General features: G+C 39.7%; 3 protein-coding genes across 4 annotated transcripts in view; 2 read left to right on the forward strand and 1 right to left on the reverse strand.

Annotated features, from left to right (window-relative positions):
• The window catches only part of btaf1 (BTAF1 RNA polymerase II, B-TFIID transcription factor-associated), a gene marked incomplete at its 5' end in the record, with an annotated part of 442,252 nt that overhangs the window by 390,377 nt on the left and 27,228 nt on the right, over positions 1–24,647 (forward strand).
• Positions 127–5,642, reverse strand: LOC123983749. Of its 2 annotated transcripts, none has more exons than XM_046070063.1 (3): positions 5,499–5,642; positions 2,344–4,584; positions 127–2,231 (listed from the first exon to the last, which is right to left on the reverse strand). In XM_046070063.1, exons 2-3 carry the CDS (start codon positions 4,568–4,570, stop codon positions 1,546–1,548), a joined length of 2,913 nt encoding a protein of 970 aa, XP_045926019.1. In that variant the 5' UTR covers positions 4,571–4,584; positions 5,499–5,642; the 3' UTR covers positions 127–1,545. The 2 variants fall into 2 exon arrangements, with proteins under 2 accessions (XP_045926019.1, XP_045926020.1); XM_046070064.1 differs by lacking the exon at positions 5,499–5,642 and adding an exon at positions 4,934–5,337.
• ccnj (cyclin J) lies at positions 9,153–13,786 on the forward strand. The gene is made up of 6 exons (XM_046070073.1): positions 9,153–9,527; positions 9,772–9,861; positions 10,293–10,503; positions 10,590–10,889; positions 12,293–12,452; positions 12,765–13,786. Exons 2-6 carry the CDS (start codon positions 9,793–9,795, stop codon positions 13,120–13,122), a joined length of 1,098 nt encoding a protein of 365 aa, XP_045926029.1. The 5' UTR covers positions 9,153–9,527; positions 9,772–9,792; the 3' UTR covers positions 13,123–13,786.

The raw sequence follows: 24,647 nt of genomic DNA on the forward strand, positions 1-24,647 counted from the left end.
TTTTATTACAAAATGTATTAAAATGAATGTAATGGATGAGATGTGGTGCTGTAGCTGAAAGAAGCAGGTAGAAAAATGTTTTGTTTTTATTTTTTTTATAGCAATACTTTGGGGAACCAAAAAAACTAGGTTGTATATTGTTTTAATAAAACTCATGTGTCGTATATTTCAGCTCACATATTCATCACAAAATGCCACCAGCAACTGACAAACTGGTTCATTTATTTTCTGGTCGACAAGTAATGCTCTCATAATCATGCACAATTGTTGCATAACAAAAAAAAATAAATCCTAGGCACTTGGTGAAAATTCTCAGGTAATATTTTACAGTACCTCTATCTGGACTATATACAATTAGACATCTTTTTATCTAAATTGAAAAAAAAGTGTATGTACAGTGAGTTACTGACACTTAAGTGTGTGCTCCAGAAATAGAGATAGATGCACAATATCAGTATACAGGACAAGTACATCTGTCCAATGGTCCCTCTCACTCACTCACACACACTCACACACTTCCCTTGCTGAAAATACTGAGGGATCATGGCTGCATAAGGAAATGTTTAGCCACAGTAGGACACTAGTTGAGATTGTCAAAGGCTTAGGCCTGATAAGGTGAGGTAATCGGGAAATATAAATCCTCCTTCCATAGTGCAATTAAAATATACGATTATTTTCAAGTCAAGAAAGAGGGAGGGGGAAAATTATCAAATCATCTAAGCCTCTTGAATCCAGATTTAAAAAGGCATAATATCGCTAGTATTTCATTGACATCACAAAACAAAGGTTTAGCTTTTTAAATTAATCGTGTCTTTAGGGATATCTGCTTCCACTGAATGTACACATGAAAATATACCTCTTACAGATAATGCTATATTTCAACATAATTTGGAGTTTATACAAAAAATGTTACAAATACACTGATTCTCCAAATGGCCCAAAAAGAGCATAAAGAAAAGCATATAAAGGCTAAACCTAAGAGTCATAAATAAATGTTGAATAAAACAGCTTATTGTCTTTTTTTTTTTTTTTTTTTTTTATCTTTAAAACACAGTTTTGGTATATCTGAGTAACTTGTGGGTCTCTGTGCCCCATTCCAAAAACATAAATACGATAGCTACCACGCTGTTTAGCCTACCCGTACATAAACTGATTCATGAAACTCAGGTGGTATGGCAAATATATACATTTTACAGTGTTCTATAAAAGCTTCCAGACGACAGTGTACTTAAATCACGTTAAATAAAGCTATTGTGTAGACAAAATACCAAGAACTAAATTATCAATACCATGTCCTTGCGGCTTTACAAATAATCACTGATCTACAAAGAGCATTAATCGAGCTAAACTGGGAGAGAGACAACAGGTAAATGTTTCAATTACCCTGAGAATGTGAACCCTCCAGGAAGCCTGATAACGTTTGCATTCTCCTCAAAACCTACCAATCATAATGAAGACTTTAAAAAACTGAGGAGGCTGGTAATAACTGGTTCCATCATTGTTTTGTTGTATTGCAAAGTTATCTTTTTCCAGTGTGTGTGACATTTAAGAGTTTTCACAGTTTGGCCTTTTCCACTCCATCAGATGTCGCTGCTGATGCACCATCCACGTTTCCTGACTTACAAAGACCCTGCCACAATACCAGCAACGAAACCTCGTTGCAGCATCCCTGCTGGGAGAGACCGCACCGACTACTTCGTACTTTTTCCTGCTCAACCTACGGAGTTTCAATTTCAACATAAACCTCTCTTGTACAGAGTTTTTACCATGCCCCGCGGAATTGTGTCGGATATCTGTTGGGTCGTTTGTCTTAGGGACCTCTCCGTTCGTGGCTGAGAGCGCGTTCACAGTTCTTCGTGACAGCACGACCCTCTGCACCTCTCCTCTGTACCTATTGACGACCTCCATGATCCTGGCCACCTCGGGGATGTCAGCGTCTGGATGATTGAGCACCACAACAGGCTGGTTTCCCGCAGGACGCTTGACCAACTGAGATGGATTTATGGCTACTAACTTCAGGGTCCGCTCCAGGTTTTTCGGGACCAGCTGCCACTGATGCCCAGAGGCTGGTGAGGCCTCCGGTTGGACAGCTTTCCCTACGGGCAAGTTGGCGTTGCTGAGGAGCTCTGGGGAGGAATCTGCCGCCACTTCTCTGTCTCTCATCCCCTCAACGCCGTGCTCACTCTGCTCCAAAGAGAGAGGGAGGGCGACATCTTCAGAGTTTATCTTACCTGAAAGATTAAAGGTGCACAATTGTAAAATTTGTAAAAACACCGTCAAGAAAACTGCATGTTAAATCCTTAACCACTGTATCTATGTAGAAATTATAATTTGCCGTCTTACCCAGTGGTGTAATAACAGTTTGGGAAACAGGGGAATAGTTGGTGTAACTGCTATGAGGAGGAGTCACTCCATCAACGGCTGAACTCATCTCATCGCCTGATGTTTGGCGGGGTCTCTTCTTGGGGCACACCTCTACTTCAGTCACGGCTGCAGCCCTCACATTTGACTGACTTGTCCTACCAGCACAACTGCTCTTGTCAACTTCTGTTTCCAGAAACTGCAGCGACCTCTCTGCGTCATCTCGCATTTCGTGACGTGCAGACGGCGAGCCTTCGAGCACGAGAGACGGGTTTCCGTTCATATTTTTAGACCCCAATGGCTTCGCATCACAACTGGGGGTCAGTTCTTCTCCTGCCTTTGATCGTGGAATTGAAGTGATGGCTTCAGAGGGGTCATGCAGGTCAGTTATGGAAGCTTTGGTCCATTTCTTCTGGGGTACTTCAGTTAGCAGCGTGTTTTGAAGAATCTGCCCCCTCTCCTCCAATGATGTGAGAGAGCCAGGCAGTACACGACAGTCATTCGTCGGACCACCTCCTGATGGAGACAAAGAGCTTTGCGACACCCACTGCTTCTCCTTCACTGGATTCTTCTTCAACACTATCTTTAAGGCTAAACCCGATGATCTTTTATCAGCTTTTTTACATCGGGTCTTTCTTTTTCGTCTTCGATGTCGTCGCTTATTTCTTTGTACATATTTATGAACGGAAGTCTGCTCTTCTCTCTCATTTGCCAACTTCAGTTCGCCGGAGATATTAATCCCATCCTCATGCATTGGCTCCTCGTGTTTTTTACCATGTTCCTCCATTTCTTGATCCATCTTTAGTTCCCAATTCTCTCTGTTTTCTTGCATTTGAACACACTCGGATGGCTCATTCTGGGCTGGCATTGAGATGTCATTATTTAGGTTCGTTTCTGCCTGTGGACAAGGTGTGTGAGCATTCAAATTTGACAGACATTCATTTTGGTCACCTACACAACAAGCATCATCAGCAGGACTTTCAGGGGAAACAGTTTCCTTATCTGATGATGTCATCATTTGCAACCTTTTGGCGTAAGTAGCACCGTTCTGATCGACAGTTATCTTGTTCTTGACCGTCAGGACAGTAAGATCCGACGAGTCCGGCATCCCATTCTCTGTCTTCGGGTGAAGATTCATATCTTGTGGGACATTTGACAAAACAGTTTTAAGAGCCTTGGTCCATTTCTGGTCACCGGTTTCCCCGGTGACAGATTTCATCAAAAACTGTTGAGTCTCCTCTAGTGTGGTTTGTGGATCAGACAGATGGCAGTATTTATCCAGGAATTCTCTCCCTGGCAGAGAAAGGCAGTCCTGTGTCAGCCAGCACATTTCCCTAACTGCACTTCTTGTTAATCTAGGCTTAATATTTGGGATTGGGTCATTGGGTTTTATTGCTATGGAATGAACCTCCTTCTTCTTCTTCTTCCTCTGATTACCATTCGGGCAAATATGAACAGCTTTAATGTGCTTAGAAATCAACAATTTCTGAGAAGCCTCATAGCCACAGTGCTGACACCGTAAAGATTGAGTGGTTGTTTTAGGCCCAAACTTGTTCTTGTCATTAGTGTGCAGCGACAGATCATCTTTAGCTCCTTCCAGGCCCAAATGATGTGCATACATGTGCCCTAAAAATACTCTAACATCCCCTGTGGAGAATTTCTGACAAATTTCACATGAATATTTGCCATTTTGGCAGTGATACTTAGTCAGGTGTGCACTGAACTCAGGCCATGTGCGTGAAACATTGTCATTACAAATGCTGCAACTAGAAAAAGTGTCCTTGTGGCTTAATAGATGAACCTGAAGGAAGGAGAACTCATGTGTGCTAAAAGTGCACATGTGACAGGGGAAAACTGCTGGGCTCCCTCTGTGTTTTGCCTCAAAGTGTCTCACTAAGTCTTTGGGAAGATATTCCAAGTTGTCCCTACATTGAGAGCATGTGAACCTGAGTGTATTTCCGCTGTCATTTGTCCTGTGTGGACTCTGTTGTGCTTCCTGTGGGGGCTTCTTTGATGAAGGCCACACTTTGCTTTGCTCCCACTTCTCTGCTATCTTCTTTGGTCCACGCTTATCTTCACTTTGCATAGTTGGTGTCTGAGCGGCAGTCTTCCTGAGGTGGGGCCGTTTATGCCAATCTCTATTCTTCTTGTTGATACGCCGTTTACCATCTCCTCTGGAGGTAGCTGTGCCAATATCCACAGAATCCATGGTTTTACAGGTTCCTGAAAGTACAGAAAACACAAAGAATTAACTAAAAAGAAAACGTCAAAGCAAATGCAACACATGAAGGAGCTCTTTATTCAAATGCATATACTTTTGTTGTGAAAAAGTTTGTAAATAAACAGCATGTTATGTGTGTTGAATGCTGTTTCATAATTTCACTTAAAAGTAGTAAGAAGAAGCTGCATTTGCAATCCCACTCTGCATGTTGTTTTACAAAGTCCACCTGTTGCTGGCTAAGCTATGGTTAAAAATGCCTCCACATGGATATTCATTCATCACATCAGGAATAATACAACAAATTTTTAATCTTATCAACCACCAGGTGCAGGAAACTGCACTTAAACTCACCTGCTCACACTATAACGTTAATTATGAACTTCATACCCTGCTTAAAACACACAGAGTGCGCTATAGTGGGAAGTGCGATTAAAAACACCCCAAAACGAACAAATGCACCAACAAAAAGACTAGGATAGCTCGGGCTAGCACTTCTTAGGAGCAGTATAATCGGTGAATCTTGCGGCCATTGTACAGTTTGACTTGACCACAACAAAGTGATGAGCCTGTCTTTGTACCGAGCAACGACCGCCTTGGGAATAGCGAAGTTACGACAAAACTATCCCACTTTGATATTATCACAGCCCTTTTCCTTTCGCATGAAAACATGTTGTTTTCAAGCGACTGAGCTAACTGCAATAACGTTAGCTGAAATACCGTTTGAGCGATTTGAATTAACGTGACGCGACAAGAGCTTACAAAGCCGAAATAACTTGAAGAATAAAAAGCGTGGCAACAAAGTTACGCCAGACCTGTTTTTTAACCTCGCATCGAGTTATTACTGCAGATAACCCCGTCGAGAGCGACACGTTAATAATAAAGCTGAATTCATATATGTCGTTGTCTCGGTTTTTACCTTTTCTTTTGTGGAGAGCTTGACAGCTCAGCGAGTGGCAGCCATGATGGTTTCATACGGGGATTACAGCCTCTGAGCTGCTTTAGCCTTTAGCCTGGTGCCTCCGACCGAGACCCGTCCTCTCCCGGCCCTACTACTACACACAAACACCGAACAGTTGTAATGTAAACACTGCTCTCGGTGCATAAATGTAGTTTTTTATTCATATGGGGACCATTCACCTCAGTCAGAATGAGAAAAAACAACCCAAAAAGGTGTAAAATAACATTTCAGGCAAGCATAAATAAACTTATTTCCCCAATGAAGGTTGTCTCACCAAACTAACATCAACTGGTAGCAACATCAAATAAATAGTTTCAAGTCAAACTTGCACCCATAATTCCCGTGCTGGATATTAAGAGTGCAGGATGGTAAACAATTAGACTGAAATATTCGTAAATAGCAAGTCACACAATGTACCCCTGTAAATAAAAGCTGCCTGCATGGAGAGCAGTTTTTTTGCCCTCATTCAGAGAATCTGCCCCTGATAACAGGCCCTCAACACAGAGCTATGAAATTCAACAAGAAGTTAAAGCAGGCTGCATTAGCATGCACATTTGGAGTGAAAATACACATCATTACTCATAAATGAAAGGAATTCAGTGACTTTGGTGGTTAAAGGCTCTCCCATCAAGTGCTTAACCTATGCCCATACAACATTTATGTATACATATGTGAACAGAGAAAGATAAGATATATGATAAGATATATTTTATTGTCCCCAAAGGGAAATTTATTTTGGACTCTGTCCATTCTGCAGCTTTACAAAGACAACACAAAATACAGAAATCTCTCTCACCACACATACTTTCATTGACAGGTATATTAAGCACATTAACTCCTTCTTCCAGTGGCAGTTTTTGATTGAACAACCCTGTGGGCTGCATTCCCCACAAATGTAGCACAACCCTTACACAACCAAAACCGAAGAGAAGTTGTGTTTATAAGTAGTTCAACAGGGGAGCAATGGACATGGACATGGAAAAATAGTTTTTGAAAATGCACAACATCTTGTGCATGATGTAAAAAAATGTATTTTTTTCTCTTCACATGATCATTTGGGGGTATCAGTCCACTAAGATAATGTATTGCGCAAAATACAGTCTATGCGCTTTACCTTGCCAAAGACTGTAGGGAGAGGCTGTAGGTCACTTGCAAGAAGACCCTTTGGGTCTGCCCTATAGTTCACAAATCACATTAACACACAATGAAGGGCTACTCCCTACGCTTCAATAACGGCCATAAAAATAGCCCACTGGGCCTGAGTCCAGTATATGTAAGACACTTTATTGCATCTACATGATGGGCTGTAGATAAATTCACACCTGTGACCTTTTAGTGATCTTTAATGAGACTCTTTAACATGAATTGGTAAAAAAAGAAAATAAGAATTCACTTGACTGCTGTTTCAGAGACCTGTTGCAGCTCATTTTAATTGTGAACTTACTGTCAGAAATTACTATAATATATTCTCCATCTTTTGTGTGTGACTAGCTGGTTTTGTCATTAAATCCTATATGAATCAGTCTATATGGGCAGAGTGACCTTTGTGCTGCCAGCAACATGGAACAGAGCCCTTCCAAAACAAAGATAAGGTAAAGATGCGCATTTTTGTTATCAAGGAACGTCTGATGTACAGCAAAAAAAAAAAAAATCAATGGTTCAGATTTAGACACAGAGTGAGTCATTCAAGATCTTTGGCGTCAAAGTCGACCAGAGTATTTCAGATGTAAATCGACCCAAAAGATGACATTCTTTCATTCATTCTTCACTGAGGACGCACACTGCCAGTACCCAGTCTAATATTAATAACGGAAAGACTGCTTATATTCTCTACTTTGGTATTTCTGTCCGTCTGTTTGGAGAAAGAGCAGCAGTGGGTTGTTCACACTCCTGAGCAGGTCAATGGCTGTCAGCTGCCTTCCACCAAAAGCACTGCATCACACCGGGGGGAGGGAAAGCACAGAAAGGACGGCTACCAGCTCCCTCCACCCAGGACACCATTTGTTTCCTCTGGGAGACAGTTTCAGTCCATAAGGAACAACACCACCCACCACCTCAACAGGTTCTACCACAGAGCAGCTACCATTACCAATCTTCTTAAGACTCACCCCCTGCATGCAGCCACAATCTCTGGACTGCTCTTTTTTATTATTATAAAGTGATTACAAAATGAAACCACCATGATTTCTTTGACTGTCTCCAGAACATAAAAAAATAAAAACACTGTAAGGTTCCTTCCAGCACAGTATAACAGTACAATGATGATTAAATTTCATTAGCAGATAACATATAGTATTATATATGTGGTTCTGGGATTTTTGTAGATGTTTTTAAAAGTAACATACTCAATTATGCCAGTTCTTTACAGGAAGACTGATTTGTGACTGATCCACTGCTTCAAGGTTTCCTGACAATAAATGACTGGATATGACAGAGTTGGATCACACTGGCTCCATGAAAATCGTATTCTGTATAATATTATAGAGCCATCAATTCCCACCATGAGCAAGCACTTTAAAGTGACTGCAAGAAAAAGCTCCCCTTTAACAGGCAGAAACCTCGAGCACAACCAGGCTCTGGGTGGGCTCTTGGGTTGAGAGAGAAAGAGAGAAGGAAGGAAGGGAGAAGAGTCAACACACTGGTTTCAGCTTCTAGAATAATTTAATAAATCTTGTTTTATCCTGGTACTGCTGATAGCATAAAGTAGATATAGCTCCAGTTAAAAACACCCATGCTGCTTGAATGCATATAGTCATAAGTGATGTATCAGCTGAGGTCTTTAATGAGATACATACAATCAATTGTCTATGACGTTTTACTGTGACCTATTCCGTTGCCCCAAAAAATGATCAGGAATAGCAATCTATAAATACTATGGCCACATGGGAGTAAAGCTGATTAAGTGTTAATGTGAAGGTGATAAACCCTGTGGTGGGAATGAGAGTGTTCAAATAAACAGCTCAGGCAAACACTTGTCTTTCTGTGAGTTTTACTCAAGTCTTCTGCAGAAGGACTCACAGCAACACACATACTACATGTATGCTCGAATGAGTGAGGAGAGCTCAGTGAGCCTGTTTTTTATCCAGCTTTAGGGTCAATCATATCATCCCACAGAGACACTTTGTCCCTGAAGTCTGAGTAACACAGAGAACAGAGAAATTTGGACTTCACAGATGTTTTAAATAGCTACTTCTCATGTCAACATGAGCTCTGCCTTGTGGTTAGTTGGTTTACTCACAAAATCTACAGACATTTATTGAAAGCTTTATTGTAAGATTATCTGAAAATATGGTGAACCAGGCCTGTATTATATAAGGTATTGGCCAGATCATCCGTTCTTTTTTATTTTATTCTTTTCCAATAAAATATATATAGAGTCATGAGCATATCTTGCTCTGGCAATTGGATTCTCCTTTTATATTATAATGTATAATTCCCTTTTATTGGGTATTGTCTGCATAGCCTATTGTTTGCTATGCTTGTAATTGGCTGCGTCCTGTGCGCGCTACCAGTCCTCTCAATGGAGTGATGCTTTCAAATGCTAATCGGGAACTTCTCACTCACCCTTAAAGTTCCCTCTGAGAGACATCAGAAATTCGGATCAAGTCAACCGGATAAAAAATGGCTTCTGCCAAAATTTAGAAGGTCATTTCAACAATGAATCAAGCGTATATGAAGACTTTCGTACGTTAGGGGCACAGACAAGATCAAAGCACAATACGACGTGATAAATAATTTAGCCTATTTTACCACCAGTTTTAAATGTTTTCGCCTGCTAAACACAACTTTCTCGGGTTGATTTCCGTTGGTTGTTCGTGCGCACTCAACATAAAGATGCCGTTTCCGGTAACACTTGAAGGCAGCAGCAGTGTTTGCTGAGGTCGCGCTGAGCCCCACTGACTACAACAATGAGTGTGAGCACGTTCGGCTAGTTTGAATTGAAGTTAAGTGAAACTTCCCGCAATATTCACTACATGTGCTTCTTGGGTGAGTCTCCACTTTTCACTCGTCAACAATGAATTTTTTTCCTAGTTTAGAAAAATACAATGAACGACAGTGTGAACTTCTGATTCGCTAACGTGAACAGTTGTGCTGCTGTTGTCTGACACCTCAGCGATCTTAAAAATGTCATTGTGCATCAGAAAGCCAACTTTGGTTTTCCACGTGCTGATGATCTTCAGCACGAAGTATGAGTTGACTCATTGCCTTTCACGTATTTTGCCTTTTAAAGGTTCCCAAAGCACTGCATTAAATGGAGCTAGAGGACCAATGGTGGAAAGGACAACTCGCAGCAGATATATACCAGGCGCTACGATACAAAGTGAGTGGCACACACGTTAGTGATGGCTGCCAAAACAGAGAAATTGCAACAACTTATGGAAATAAGTTTTTTTTAATCATGTGTCATGCTTCAATTTATCCATCATACCATGTCTATCTATATGCCATCCCCTGTTGAATGTGTTTTTGGGTTAGAGCATTCAGGTTTTCGAGGTTGATGACAATTAAACACATTAAAATCTGATTATATATTTATTGGTTTATGTAAGGAGAAGTTTAGAGAAAGATTCTGCAGTTAAAAGATAAACTTGTCTTTACTTGATGATGGACAAACCTATGTAATGGAGATGTGTGTGTGCATGGTATATGTGTGTGTGTATTGTGTATACATAGTAGTAGTAATAAACAAAAATGTATTGACCGTCAAGTCTGTCTGCTCTGAGGTCTCAAACACAATGTGTTGTCTAACAGGAACTTAAGTTGCCTTCCTACAAAGGCCAGTCCCCTCAGCTCAACTTGAGACGATACTTTGCAGACCTCATAGCCATCGTCAGCAACCGCTTCAGGCTTTGTCCTGCAGCCAGACACCTGGCCGTCTACCTGCTGGACCTTTTCATGGACCGCTATGATGTCACGGTGCAGCAGCTTCACATGGTCTCACTCTCGTGTCTTCTTTTGGCCAGTGAGTTTGGAACTGACCTCACACTCCGGCACATGGATGTTCAGTCTCTGCATGGTGTGATGTTTTGCAACTGTTCCTCATTGCAGGTAAATTTGAGGAAAGGGAGGACAGGGTGCCCAAGCTGGAGACACTGAACAGCCTGGGCTGCATGAGCTCCATGAACCTGGTCCTGACCAAACAGGGTTTACTTCACATGGAGCTGCTACTGTTGGAAACCTTCCAATGGAACCTGTACCTCCCTACAGCTGCTCATTTCATAGAATACTACCTGTCTATTGCTGTCCATGAGGGAGACCTCCATGATGGCTGGCCTATGACCTGCCTGGAGAAGACCAAACTATACATGGCCAAATATGCCGATTACTTCCTGGAGGTTTCCTTGCAAGGTAAGTTGCATTTCATCAGGTATTTATATCCTACTTCATAGTCTTACAGATGTACAACAGTGTATGATCAGAAGACCCACAGGGGCCCTTTAAGTAGTTCAGTTGGGTCTCAAAATTGGAGAAAAGTTGATTTCATTCTGTTTAAATCAAAAGAAATAATTCAGATTGGAATGTGTAGAAATGTTATATTGCCCTGCATATGGTTACGAAATCAAACAGCTGAGTTACTCCACTAAGGAAAAGAGCAGTAAGTTTTAGTGACATCTAGTGGTGAGGGTTACGTATTGGAACCAAGTAGCTCACTCACCATTTCATTATGTAAGTTCACTGAAAGCGTAGTTATCTATATTATATTGCATTTCTCACAATAGATCCTCCTAAATATTACACACTGGACCTTTTTTAAGAACAACAGGATTTGAAGCTTCAGGCAACCTAAGTAATGCAGATGTTGTTTTGCCTTCATTTTATGCATTTTGCGGCTGATTATTTCATGCAAAAAAGTACTGCCTTAGGATAATCTTCCCTGAATGCAAGGTGAAATGCAGAATCTGCCCCACAAGATGTGATCTTTCAGCTTTTTTGTCCATTTTAAATAGATGGTTTAAGAAAATGATTTACAGTTCATAGGGATTAAATAACTGTTTCCCTCTGTGTCCATCCATTTGCTGTCAATATTTTAATCGAAATCAACATAATAAATTCATTTACAATTTATACATTTGTGGGATTTTAAAGTTAGCTTAACCACAACAAATCACACAAATTCCACGAGAGTCAAAACAGAAGTTGAGATGACCGTTACTGCTACTCTGCTAAGCATCTTAGCTTTAGCTAGGTTTCTATTCTGTCAAGATTAGCATTTATGTGGAACTACAAACTGAGATACCAAGATGCTGGTTCATCGACATTGTTATTTATTTTTTCAGTCAAGATAACCGCTAGGGAGAAAAAAAGTAAATGTAGTCTTCGCTTTAGCTAAGGTCTTGTCTATCTCGCTAGCTAGCTTTATTTATTATTTAGACAACCCACAAATGACCAAACTAGAGTGAAGTTACTGCAGACGTGGCATCAATACAAAGCCAGAATGCATGAAATATACAGCGAGGGTGCAGTTCTGGCATCAATACAAAGCCAGAATGCATGAAATATACAGCGAGGGTGCAGTTCCTGTCATTTGTTTTGGGTTTTAGCTCTGTTTTGTAGTCACTGCTAATTTTATATGTTGTTTACATGAAAATGTTGATGGCATAATAATTTATACGGTGAAACGTATTTTATGATGTTACTGCAGTTTTGCTTCTAGAGCCGTGCAGTGTGTTTTTATTTTTATTTTTTATTTTTTATTTTTATTTATTTTGCTGCATGTGGTGATTGATTGCTGTTTTTCTTTCTTCCCTCAGATCATTTGTTTTTGTGTTTTGCCCCCTCACTGGTGGCAGCTGCGTGTGTGGCCACCTCCCGTCTCATCCTCCACCTGTCCCCTACATGGCCACCCCGACTGCAGCGCCTCACAGGCTATACATGGGAGAACATTGTCCCATGTGCTGAGAAACTACTCATGTGTGTATCAGTTTGTAGCTCAGATGCTGTTGACTTTCATACCTGCTCATGACAGTTAATATAAATGACTACATTCACCAAGGACAGTTAAACATACAGGAATTCATCTTGGTGACAGTGATGCAGATGGATACTGACAACTCGCAGTACACGCTGACACACATTCACAAGGACAAGAGGATCTCACACAAAGTACAAGTAGACAGTAGCTTATACATTTCACGCTACACATTCAACAAGAGTTTACTATGCTCATCTTACAGCACTGAATCCACTAATCAACAGTCCAACTCTTTGTTCCTCCTTTTCTAGTGCACATGACAGTGATGTCAAAGAGGCCAACAAGCAGAAGTGCCAGCAGCCCAGCCAGCAGCAGCAGCAGGGCCAGACGGTGTACCACAGTTCAGGCCAGACAGCCACTGTGGCCCAGTACCTGCACCGGCCGAGCATGCAGTATTCCCAGCAGGCCCCACAGGCGGGCCTGGCCTCAAACCACAGGCCTGCCTCCTACCTCAGCCACTCTACCACCAGCCTGCAGGCTACTAACGGCCCCCTGCATGGCAACACCCAGGCCGTCGCTGCCTCACTAGATCCGAAGTCCAACATTCCGAACAGGGCTTACCAAGTCAGCATGCACTACACCTGCGCTGCTCCGTGCTTTGACAGATGATGGATATTTTCAGGATTTAGTCATTTTTGGGGAGGAAGAGATAAAAGATGCGATCTGTTTCTCTTGAAGATAACAGAATACACGAAAGGGAAAAGGCATGGTTTTAATTTGAAGAGACTTTGATGAGAATGGTACAGCACTTAGAACTATAAGGTGTACACAATGTGCAATATGCATACTCTGCTGTAATTTTCTGTGGAGAGTTTGCATTAGGATTTTTTTTGTTTGAGATATTGGGTATGAATGTTGTGGTGAGGTAGCTAGAGGCAGAGTTTGCACCTCTGTACCCACTAGTGTTACTGTATGATTTACAGACAAAAAGTCTTAAGTATTTATTTGAGCCAGATTACCTCAGTAGTATTGAACGTATAAATAACTCATACCTGTAGCCTTTGTGACTGTTACTATGCTAAGTTAAGGGCTGTTGCGAAAAGGGACTTACGTCTGTTTGTGGTTGAGAAAAGAGCACAGTTTGTGTAAGTGTTCTGTTCCTCAAACTTTTTTTGATGAGTATCATTTGTAAAACTAGGAAAGAATATGCTCCTAGCTGTCGCAATTTATTTGCTGAGCAATTTGTTGCTCTTCTGTACACAGAGGATTCTAGACAGTGCTGTGCACTTCTACGACGATAATTTTAAATAAAATACAAATCTGTATTAGTTGAGATTGTTGATTATTTCTTAAATTTGCTTAAAAATGTTTCAGATTTAAAAGGGCATCATATAATTGCTATATCACAATCCTTAGACATGGGTGATTAAGGACAACCTAGAGTCATGGTGTGTGTGTTGCACTAACTAAACTTAAAATCTGTGTGTCTCAGTTGTCCACTGCAGCAGAAAGTTTCAAGCAGATTTTTGATAACGTGTATCCAAAAGACCAACGACAATGACAGAATATGGTTTGATATGGGTGTCTGTAGTCCAGTGGTTCTCGAACCTTTTCTGTCATTTACAGTAGTAGGATAAATAGTAGTAAAAGGTACCTGGGGTTGCGGGAAAACAAGCTAAGCTGTCAGAAGTGTTTTTGGCACGAAAGACACAAGACTCACCACTGACCGTGAACCCAGGAGCAAGATAGACTTAGATATTTTGGGTTTGACTGACATATTTGCTCAGTGAGCATCACCTGTTTTTCTTTCCTTCCCATTTATATATTTTCTTGTTACATATCATGTAAATGCAGCATTATATTGAGAGGTTTCTAATAATCTGAAAATTTAATGTATCTACTGTAAATGGAAAGGACTAAAATTGGGAACACCTCAACATAATGCAGTCCAGTACAGCACCACCTTTAACTATGACCTCAATTATAAACATATAATTATGTGAATTTGGAAGTTTATATCTAGCAGTTTCCAGAGTCTTGTCAGAAGATTGGAAACGTACCTGTCAGTTGTTGCTGGTGCTTTTGTACACCTGTCATTATGGATGTTTTAAAATACGTTCTATTTGTTCAGCTAATGAGATGGTGACAGGGGGTAATGAGGTCTTGGAACCAGCAGCAAGAGCAATTTCCATTCAAAATGGTCAAAGAAAGGGAGTCGGAGGGGTTAAAGTGACTTCATTGCATGTCATTATGCTTCTGCTGTCATTAATTCAGGTTTTCCTTGAATTGTTTCTGTTCCTTAATTTTAATGACATTTAATTAATTGTATATTAAAATATGTTAACACATAAAATAAAACAATAATAGCAGCAGCAACTAAATGATAATATGGTTTCATCTTCACTTATAGTTACTGTATGGCAATTTCTGCTTTCTGGGAACTAACAAGTTATTATGTTTGTGTTCTAGACACCATTTGCAGTATCTGATTCATACATTATATACTGTCTTTAAGAGTGTATGTCCAGTGACAAGGCAGGCCACAGTCTGCAGAGGGCAGTATGTACCACATTTCTGTTGATCCTTGTCATCTCTATTATATTCCTACATGTTAGCTGGCTGTCTTAGAAAAGATTTTATCTCATAGTCTGAATACACTGAATAATGTCATGAGAACATGCCAGCAGTTTATTTCAAAGTCTTAGGCTGCTACTGTATTCAGTATTCAGCCTCTTTAAAATCCCCCAAATAAGCCTTTATTTTCTGGTGATAAACTACTATGTTGCACCAAAAAGTCAGTTGTTGTGCACCGATCATTTTTCATTGTTCATCATGATGTCACGTTTGTTGTCATTTAACCTCAGATTCAACCAGGAGTCTGGCCCATCTCACACTTGTTCTGAACATCAGATCATTTAACTGGTCAGTCAAAGCTTGGAAAGAAATAAGCTAAGTATTTATTCCAGTAGGTTATATTAACATCTCCTGGACATCAGAAGAAGAGGACAAGTTTAGTCCCTTCTTAGTTACATAACATCAAAATCAATTAGTTTCTCTTCCACTCCAACAGTTAGTTTATTCAACTTTGAATTTAGAATCATGGCTGCACTTTCAAGGAAACCCCAAGGGGTCTTGATAGTTCCTGTTATAAAACAATGTGGTCAGGTCTGATGGAAACAACGCTTCCAAGCAAACCTATTATGCACTCCTGATTCCTACATGTCATGAAGCGGCAGGCTTACTAAAATAGAATTTCCGCTCTGAGGTTACACACTGCAGCTTCCTGTGGAGGGGGAAGCAGACTGATGAACCTGGTGGTGAGGACCAAAGTCTTCTTGCTGTTTAGGTTTCACTCACTTACTGTGGATATTGGTTCATTAGCCAAACCAGTAGGTGGATCTAGGAACCCATCCTGGAAGCTTGATCTTATGTTTACCGCCTATTTATTCACTGTATCCTCCTGTGCCCGGGTACAGGCCAGCAGTGGAGTAGCAACTAATGCACACAACTTTCAAATCACATATTGGCTCAGTGTTAAACAATTTGTCTTTTGTAGGCATTTAGTGTGTGTACAGGGGGGGTGCAGCATGGGTAGCCTATCTCCTCAGTGAGCCTAGAAACCTGAAATCTCAATACCATATGAACATTTTAAAATTTCCAGGCAAAGTACAGAAGAAAAACAAGAAAATAAGGAAGTTGAATGACTTTCACATACTTTTCTGCGGTTCCTTAAAACCCAACCACCCACCCATCCATCTGTTACTCCATGCGCACAAAAACAAGCAGCGACAAGCTTTAATTGTATTTTCCATAATCAAAATTAAGATTTGTGCATGCAATAATCAGTGTGATGTAATCCTGTGATAAATTAGGGTGACCTTGGAAAGAACTTGCATGGTTTGTCTTGGTGCAATTGACACAGCAGGCCTCATGAGCATGTATTTTCCTGAGGAGCAAAGACAATAGTAAACCTGTCACTAAGTAACGGAACATCCAGTCCATCCATAAAAGTTAGAAAAGCAATGTTGGTAATATAATTGGCCACACTGAGAGGAGCTTGTATTTTGTCCAAACTCCATGGATTTTCCTTTGAAAAGCTAAGCTAAGAAAGCATCTTAGAAATCGTGACCTTAGGATAAGGCTCGATGTGCAGCTTGAGTTTTGAGAGCTTCAAAGTTTTCACATCCTAGATAGTAGAATTGATGTTGATAAGGTCTGCTTCAAAGATCATGATCTTTCTTGATGCAAGTAGACAGTTTAGTCTTACTTTGTTTTAATACACAAAACACAGATTTAAACTGGCAGTGCAACTCGTGAAGATTTACTAACAATGCAAACAATGCTACAAATAAGAAAGAAGTCGTTCCTCTATGAATTGCTGCTGCTTTCTCTGCTAATTTTACTTTCCTTCTGTCTGGTGCTTGTCTTTTCACTGCACTTCTGTTCTATTTTCTGCTCCCAAATGTGCCTCTTTTATTGCTTGTACAAGCTAGAGTTAAAACTGTCAGAGTCTGAGCTTTGAATGTATTCCCAGTCATCAGTTAATGTCTGCCTAAGTACATATGGTACAAGCTAACAAGCACAAATCCAGTTAGGAGCATGATAGAGTTGGACCAGAATTACTAAAATGTACTAAAACTAAATTCTAAAATGCACCTGAATGTATCTCAGATTCTATATTGAAACTCCAGCCACAATTATTGCTGTCTCTAAACTTTGAGTGAATAACAACGTTTCTTGCTCACAAACATTAGCATGCATGCAAGCTATTTTCAAACGTCAAACATCAGCTTGAAAAATAACTCATTTTAGTTGCCATCTGTAACAGTGTCACTTTTAATGTCTGTAATAAAATCCTCAGTTTTGAGGTTTCAGAAGGTCAGGCTTTGCATGTTTCCATGATCTTTTCAGAGCTGACACAGTAAAGAAGCAGAACTTGATGGGTCCTCCTCCTGTGTACATTCTGAGCACTGGTTGGTACTTAGAACTTAAGTAAGGTACCAAGTAAGGGATGCGTTTGGACATAGAACCTTTTATTTTTCAAATATAGGGGCAATAATAGATTAAACTAAAAGTAACCCACCACAGAAAGTTAATAACCTCAGTGTCAGATGTCAAAAAGAACCATAGAACCATTATACAGTCTAATGAAGTGTTTCAACCATGGAAAATATTTAATTGTAAAGTGTAAATCTCTGATTTATGCATGTTTAGGACATTTTGTAGCATTTTGTCCAGCAATGACAGACACACCATGACAATAGGTTGATTGTTGGAGTCTAAGATTCTGAGCCAGACATTGTGTTACGTCAGCATACTAACTTGGAGACATGATCTTGTTGAACATTGTGTTCTTTGATGAACATCCACATCCACACAAGCTAGCAACACTTCTCTCAAACCACTACTCTCCTTATATAAAAAAAATCTTAAAGTACTTGTTAGGAAATCCATATACTATCATCATTGTCGTGTTTTAGAAAAATATAATCTTTTAAGTTTCGAAAACTTGATTACATATACAGATCTCTGTTTTATGTACAAAATTTTACATGGACTGGCTCCTCCTGTTTTGAGCCAGTTTGCAAACACAGCACCAAATGCTTACAGATCTACAAGCAAGAGGTGACTGCATTGTTCCGTTGAGGAAAAGTGCACTCGGTCAAACAGTTTTTTCAGTCAAGGCTGCTCGTGAATGGAACCTCATCCCAATTCACATTAGGAATTTTAAAATTTACACTATTTTTAAATTTAACTTAAAGAAGTGGCTAACAGGTAGTCAGAACGGTCAACATTACACTTGGACACAAAATTTTGCTGCTACCTTGTTTTCTCTGTCCTGCCCGTTTGTGCTTCTTGTCCTATGCCTATGAGGTTGTCTGGCTCATTTGTGTTTAGATAGGTTAAACCTCTGTTGTTTGTCATTGCCCCAGCTATAGTGTTTTTTTTGTGCATGTCCAAAAATGAATGCCGTTGCTATTACACAATGTTTGTTATATGGACAGTTTGGCTTGTGTGTGCATGTGTGTGTTGGTGTTGGTGTTGATATTGACCAATTACTCTTGTTTCTATGTTGGTTTAGTATTTTTTTTATACATTTATGGTAATTTTTTTTTTGTATTAACCTGTAACCTGTATGTACTATTTTAATCATTTTATTTTGTTTAGGTATGATCTGTCCAGGGACAACAGATGTAAAATAGCCTTTTGGCTAATTCTGGCAAACTAATTCTTTATGTATTATTAGTGTGCATTGTCCCTGTTAAATAAACCTGAAATAAATAAATCAAAACTGGAAGGGGCCTAAAACCATTGAGATATATACAGACAGGATAACATATAGACTTATTTCTGAAAAATACAAATGCAACAGAGCTACACCGTTAATACAATACAATACTCACATGCCCATATGTACTGTACACTAAAAACATAAGTGGTGGCTGTAATTGTTCCTCCCATGCAAACTGGCCATGAATAGATCCCTTCCCAGTGTGATTCCAATGTAAGTGAAGGGGGGGAAATCCACAGCCCTCATTCTATGCAAAAAACTCAGACAGCCTCATATTATCTTTGGCTGAACTCTTGAATGCATCTTTAAACACAATGATGACTTTAGATTTTGTCCTCCATCTCTTAATTTGAAATTGGGCCTCGGAGGGATTACTTCACAGCCAGTATGGACAGGAGGGATGACTATAACTCTCTTCTTTTCAACGTACACATGGGCACATGAGTACTGAGTTAAGAATCTGAACCCATCTCTCAAGACGCAATGTTTAAAGTAATTCAACTGAAAAGCACAGTCTGCTATATTGAACGCTGCATCCAAGCCCGGGAGGTGTAGAAATCAACAGGGCATTAGTGACCTTCATTACAGCTGACTCAGTGTGCTGACGTTTTCTACAAAGGATGAAAAGTAGAGAAATAGAAGTACATAGCAATAAAAAAGCGTTGGTTATATATCTTACTTGCAGGGAGGAATGGGTTGCAGCTGTGTTCAGAGAGTAGGAGCTCCCATACTTCAAACACTGAAAACTGACTTGTCAGACCGTTCCAGTTCAGACTGCTCCTTCAGGGCATGCAGGCGAAATCTCACATTTCTCTTTGTCTCTGTTCACAAGACAACACGGGGACAACACTGGTGTAAATGCTGCTCCAAGGCACACTTTGGTACATTACGGTCATGTTGCAAGGACACACTTTTACATCTAGAAAGGTAATTATAAAGAAAAGGATATTGGTTGCTCAGACAAAAATAAATGCCTGTGTTCACACTACAGCAGAAACTACTACTTCTCCTACTACCACCAATGCTAGAATATTCAAAATAGCAACCATAGGTTTGGTTTGATCTTGGAATTCTTTTGGACATTAAACACTTTACCAATAAAGGTATGGTAGTGGTTGAGCTTGATAGATTAACAGCGGAAGAGGGTAAGTGACTGGCTGAAAAGTGACAGGAGGTTACTATAATGACCACACCACTGTCATAGTGGTGTAGTGACATCAAATAAAAAGTGACATGAAGAAATAAAACTTTACATGAAATGTGTGTGATTGGGAAACAAGTCACTATGAAATAAAAAACAGGCTTTTGAAAGAGGTGATTTTGAAATAAAATTTCTGTAATGAAATAAAAATAATAATAAATAAAACTTTGTTATTATAAAAATTAATGAGTTTTAATAATGTTTTCACATATTGTTTCATTTAGATAATTAACACAATTTATTCATGTGATTATTTGTTTAATACTGAACACTTTGGGGTTCCATACTCACCTACTTACTACTGTAAGTTCCTTGGATCATCAGTCCAGATTTCAGTTCCAGGCAGCAAGTTTTCCCTTATATAGTTGGTCAAGATGCTGAAAGCAAGGGAACCCTGTAAAACAAAATGCTGAAGGAAACAATGGCTATAGTTTCACTGGGTGTGTGGCTTGTCGTAATAAAGCCTACAGCAATAGTATATTTTTGCAACTTCAATGTAAAGCCTTATAAAGATCTTTTAAAGACCTACAGTCATCCTCCAAGAAGTCATAAAAAATACTGATGGGTTGTCAACAGAAGCAGCACCTCACTCACACAGTCATGCGCTTATTTGATGTTTATAAAAACGTGGAACACACAAGGACACATATCCCTGGACTTTTGGAAATCTGCACATTGAAGTTCAACTGGATGCTGAGTGAGTGTGAGGTCAGAAATGTCAGCCTCTAGACCTTCTGTATACAGTTATGGTGCTGAAGCTCTAATCTGTTTTCATCGCCAGCATTTAAAGATACTGCACATTGTGCTATTATCAAATAAGCTGCAGCATGAAGAAGTATTATTCAGTGCAGTGTCCACCAGTATGATTTTGATGCAATAGTGTTACATGGGCAGCTTAGTCTGAAAGTGACAAGCCCACTCAAGGATTACACAGGGATCAAATCAGGGCATTGTACATGGATAAAAGAAGAAGAAAATTCCCTGCAGTGACTGATGCGTCCTCCTCCAGATTCATGAGCTCATCACATACAAAGTGCCACATAAAAAAACATACTGTCAGCCTCCTGAAGGAGGATGAAAAAGTGCATTACATACATTCAGATGATAGACTGCATTCAAAGTTCTGAAAAAAAATGTTTTTATCATTGCATGAGCACCTCTCTTTTCTGTTCAGTTTAGATGATCTATTTGCCTTGACTCTGTTCAGAAGGCAGATGGCACAAACACAAGCCAGCATGAATATGTCACTGAGATCCCAGCAATCTATTCAAAGCAGATGAAGAGGTTTGATATGCCGCACAATACATAGCTACATGGTGTTTGAGACTGTCTTGATAGAAACTTTTTCAGATCTAATTTGACGTGTGTCACTATGTTTTATGATCAGCTCCCAGTAATATTTTTCACAAGACCTGTCTGTGTCTCTCTTTTTCCAGTTCACTTCAAGTATTTCTGTTGTAAATGTGCTCCAGCTAAGAGATGTAAAGTCCAGTGTTATTTGGTCAGACTAAAAGCCGGCATTACTCATTTCCTCATTTTCTCCAATGCTCTGATGGTTTACTGAGGAAAACATAATGCTAATACATAATGCTGAAACTAGGGCAGTCGGTGACAAGTCCATCTATGTTCAGGTCAAGCTGCTTCATCTATGTATGTCTGTGTATACATATTTTAAATACTGTGTTGTTGTAATTGTTAACACAGTAAATGGGTAACATTTCTGTGCGAATGTTAAATTACTCCCCCCAAAAAACTCTCCCTCAAGAATATCCATTTCTATCAAGTCACGTCTGGGTCATGGACATGTTTCACTTTCACTTATTTTGTTGGTTTTAAATGTAACCAGCACAATGAATAAAACCAACAAAAAACTACTGCAGTCAAAATGACATTCACAGTGCATTATAACTATTTAGATTGTATACTTGACATAGCCGTGAAGAGATAAAACAGGATTTACTGTAATCTAGATGTAAGCACACATTGCACTCCAAACTGCACTTCCATCTGCTTTTTTTAGACATTGCATAACAATGTTTCATAACCAAATTCTGAAAACAGAAAGGCTGTTGATTATGTGATGAAATCATTTGAAATTCAAATTCTATGCAGATTGTGTGTGTATGTGGTTTTGTTTGTGTTTTTATTATTGTCAAGAATAATAATTTAGATACTCTGCAGACCTGGAAACTGCAGCTTTTAAGTGTGTATGCCAGTCTCAACCTCACAAATGAAAATGTGGTTTATAGGACATGTTTCAGGAACATGCTCACAGTAGTGTAAAGGGTTTAAATTTTATTTTTAAAACACATTGCTGGAAGAGAAAGAATAAACCTTCAAATACTAGAGGTCACACTGTAATATTCAAATTTTTTTCACATTTATGGCTGAAAAATAGAACTCCTCCTTCAGAGGAGAAATAAATAAATAAAATAAAGATTATTATATGAAAGTCTCTCAGTTTCAAAGACCATGAAATATAATGAGGACAGACTGAGAAAGGTCACCCATAAAGCCACGCTTTCATTTTCTTGTCTTGCATTATAGGCCTATGCAAAAAATTAACTATGAGAAAAACTACTAGGTAACAAACTATAAACTATTAAATACAGTTGTACGGTGTGTGTAATTTGTAGGGGTACAATAGGGCTACATCTCACTGTCATAGTGCTATTTCAATGAAAAACATATTTCATTGACATAGTGCAAATATTTTTAGATGCCAGCAATCTAATCTAAACAATTGCTGTCTGAAACACTGAGCATGACTAACATTTGCTGAATGCACATGTGGTGTTTGCTAAAACACATTTTCTTTCCCATTCATGCTCAAGACTATGGATGAAACTGAGAAGGTTAACCTTTGGCTTTTCAGGACCATGGTCACATCGGCAAATTACAAATGAACATGTGAAAACACATGAAAACATCATCAAACAGAGCCACGTAGGGTGTGTTAGTTCTGTTGTTTAAAAGGTTCACTGTTAGAAAGTAGGTCTGCTCAATTTATGTGAATTATTGATGTTAAAATAGCTAGCCTACTAGGCCCACATGCTCCCTGATGGTCATTGGAGTGGACAGACCAACCAAACTCTTTTCTAAAAGCAGGTGTTTTATGGTAGGGTCATAAAATAAAACAAATCGTAAACAGTTTTCTTTTATTGTTTGACGTGCAAAATGCGATGCAGTAACTGTGAGACATGGTGCCACCGGCTGTTGTTTTTTCAATTTGGCGGTGGTAGTTTCACCACAGAACCACAGACCGGACGCACAGAACTTGCATTGACTATTGCTCTTTGCTTTACAGCGCTTTTACCCCAAAATGGGGCGTGGTCGTTCTGACGACAGGAATGTGACGTATGTTTTTCTCCAGCGCCCTGGTTTCCTCTTTTAACGTGCATTTTGATTGGCTCTCTCCGATGCTTCTAGCCAATCAGCCTCCGCCTGCTATGGAGGAAGGAATAAATGCAAGATGGCTCCTCATATAAAAACAGTCTTCTGGGTAGCCCTCAACGTGCTACAAAATAACTCTTTACATCTTATAAGGTTAAAATATTTATCATCCAAGAGTTCTGAAGGGTAACTGGAGCTATAGGTTGATATGCGCAGAATACTTGGCGATATCTTGTGGGAGAAGATACCGAAGAGACAAGAGGGACAACTTTGAAGCCATGAATTGGTGGTGAACTCACTCTCTTCGGTAGAGTCGGGGTGGTCAGAAGCACACAGCCTGGGCCTCAGCTAGCTAGCGGTAGCTGCTAACTAGCTAATGACTTCACCTACTGTTATCTGTCGCGTTGGAAACGTTAAACAGCTGAGAGGGGAATCGTCTCAAAATACCGGTTACCTGTTGAATGTGGGACGTGAAAGGACATTCAACAATTGACCATGGCTGTATCACGGTAAGACTGGCTTAACGTTACGCCTGTGCTGGTCCGGTTATATCTGTCCGAGTTACCTTAACAGTTAACGCTGGCTAGCAAACCTGCTAATACTTGTTAGCTTCTGATTTAGCAAAGAATGGCATGGCGACGGCCGACTAACGTTAGCCTGCAAGCTAACACAATGTAACGGTCTGGTGTAACTTAATCACTATTCGTGACACAGGTTTGCAGGCCAGGCACAGAATGAGCTCAAAACTCAAGTTCACTGCATATGCGAAATGTCAGGTAAAATTAACTTTACATTTAACGTTAAGTGTGTCTCAGTCCCCTGCTGATGCTCTGACGCTTAGTAAAGGCTAACTACCGTTATTTTAAAGTTGTCTCAGGAAAACCAGTTTTCAAACACGATATATCATATCACCATTGGCCACCTGTGTAGAATAATATTAATGTTGTGGGCAGCGACACCGGATAGCTCAACGGTTAGCATAAACTTGCCAAATTACAAGTCTTGCCTTGATGCTGAAGTCGTCATAGTCTGGAACGTCACTTTAGAAATGCACCACTATTATTTTTTGCTAACAGTATTTTGATGTGTAACGTTACTTAGCTAGTGTTTTCCGTTGTGATTGTTATGATGATTCCACGTGGTGTCTTCTTTTGCATAGCAAAGTAGACGCACATGTAATCCTGTTTAAGTATTAGTGGTACCTTGCCTGGCCTAATGCCCCATACATCTCTAATCCTCTCCCCTTTATTAATAGACTGCTATTAACCTCTGTGAAAGACCAGGATCAATGGACAGGTTACCTTTTAA

This window comes from Micropterus dolomieu, linkage group LG15 (genome assembly GCF_021292245.1).
Source record: "Micropterus dolomieu isolate WLL.071019.BEF.003 ecotype Adirondacks linkage group LG15, ASM2129224v1, whole genome shotgun sequence".
Classification (NCBI taxonomy): Eukaryota; Metazoa; Chordata; class Actinopteri; order Centrarchiformes; family Centrarchidae; genus Micropterus; species Micropterus dolomieu.

Bases quoted from the DNA above. Each gene is read 5' to 3' on its own strand.
- LOC123983749 (XM_046070063.1), bottom strand. From the start codon at position 4,570: ATGGATTCTGTGGATATTGGCACAGCTACCTCCAGAGGAGATGGTAAA. The intron at 2,232-2,343 runs GTAAGACGGCAA...TTAATCTTTCAG, and splicing joins AACTGTTATTACACCACTGG to GTAAGATAAACTCTGAAGAT.
- ccnj (XM_046070073.1), top strand. From the start codon at position 9,793: ATGGAGCTAGAGGACCAATGGTGGAAAGGACAACTCGCAGCAGATATA. The intron at 10,504-10,589 runs GTGAGTTTGGAA...TCCTCATTGCAG, and splicing joins CTCGTGTCTTCTTTTGGCCA to GTAAATTTGAGGAAAGGGAG. The intron at 10,890-12,292 runs GTAAGTTGCATT...TTCTTCCCTCAG, and splicing joins CCTGGAGGTTTCCTTGCAAG to ATCATTTGTTTTTGTGTTTT.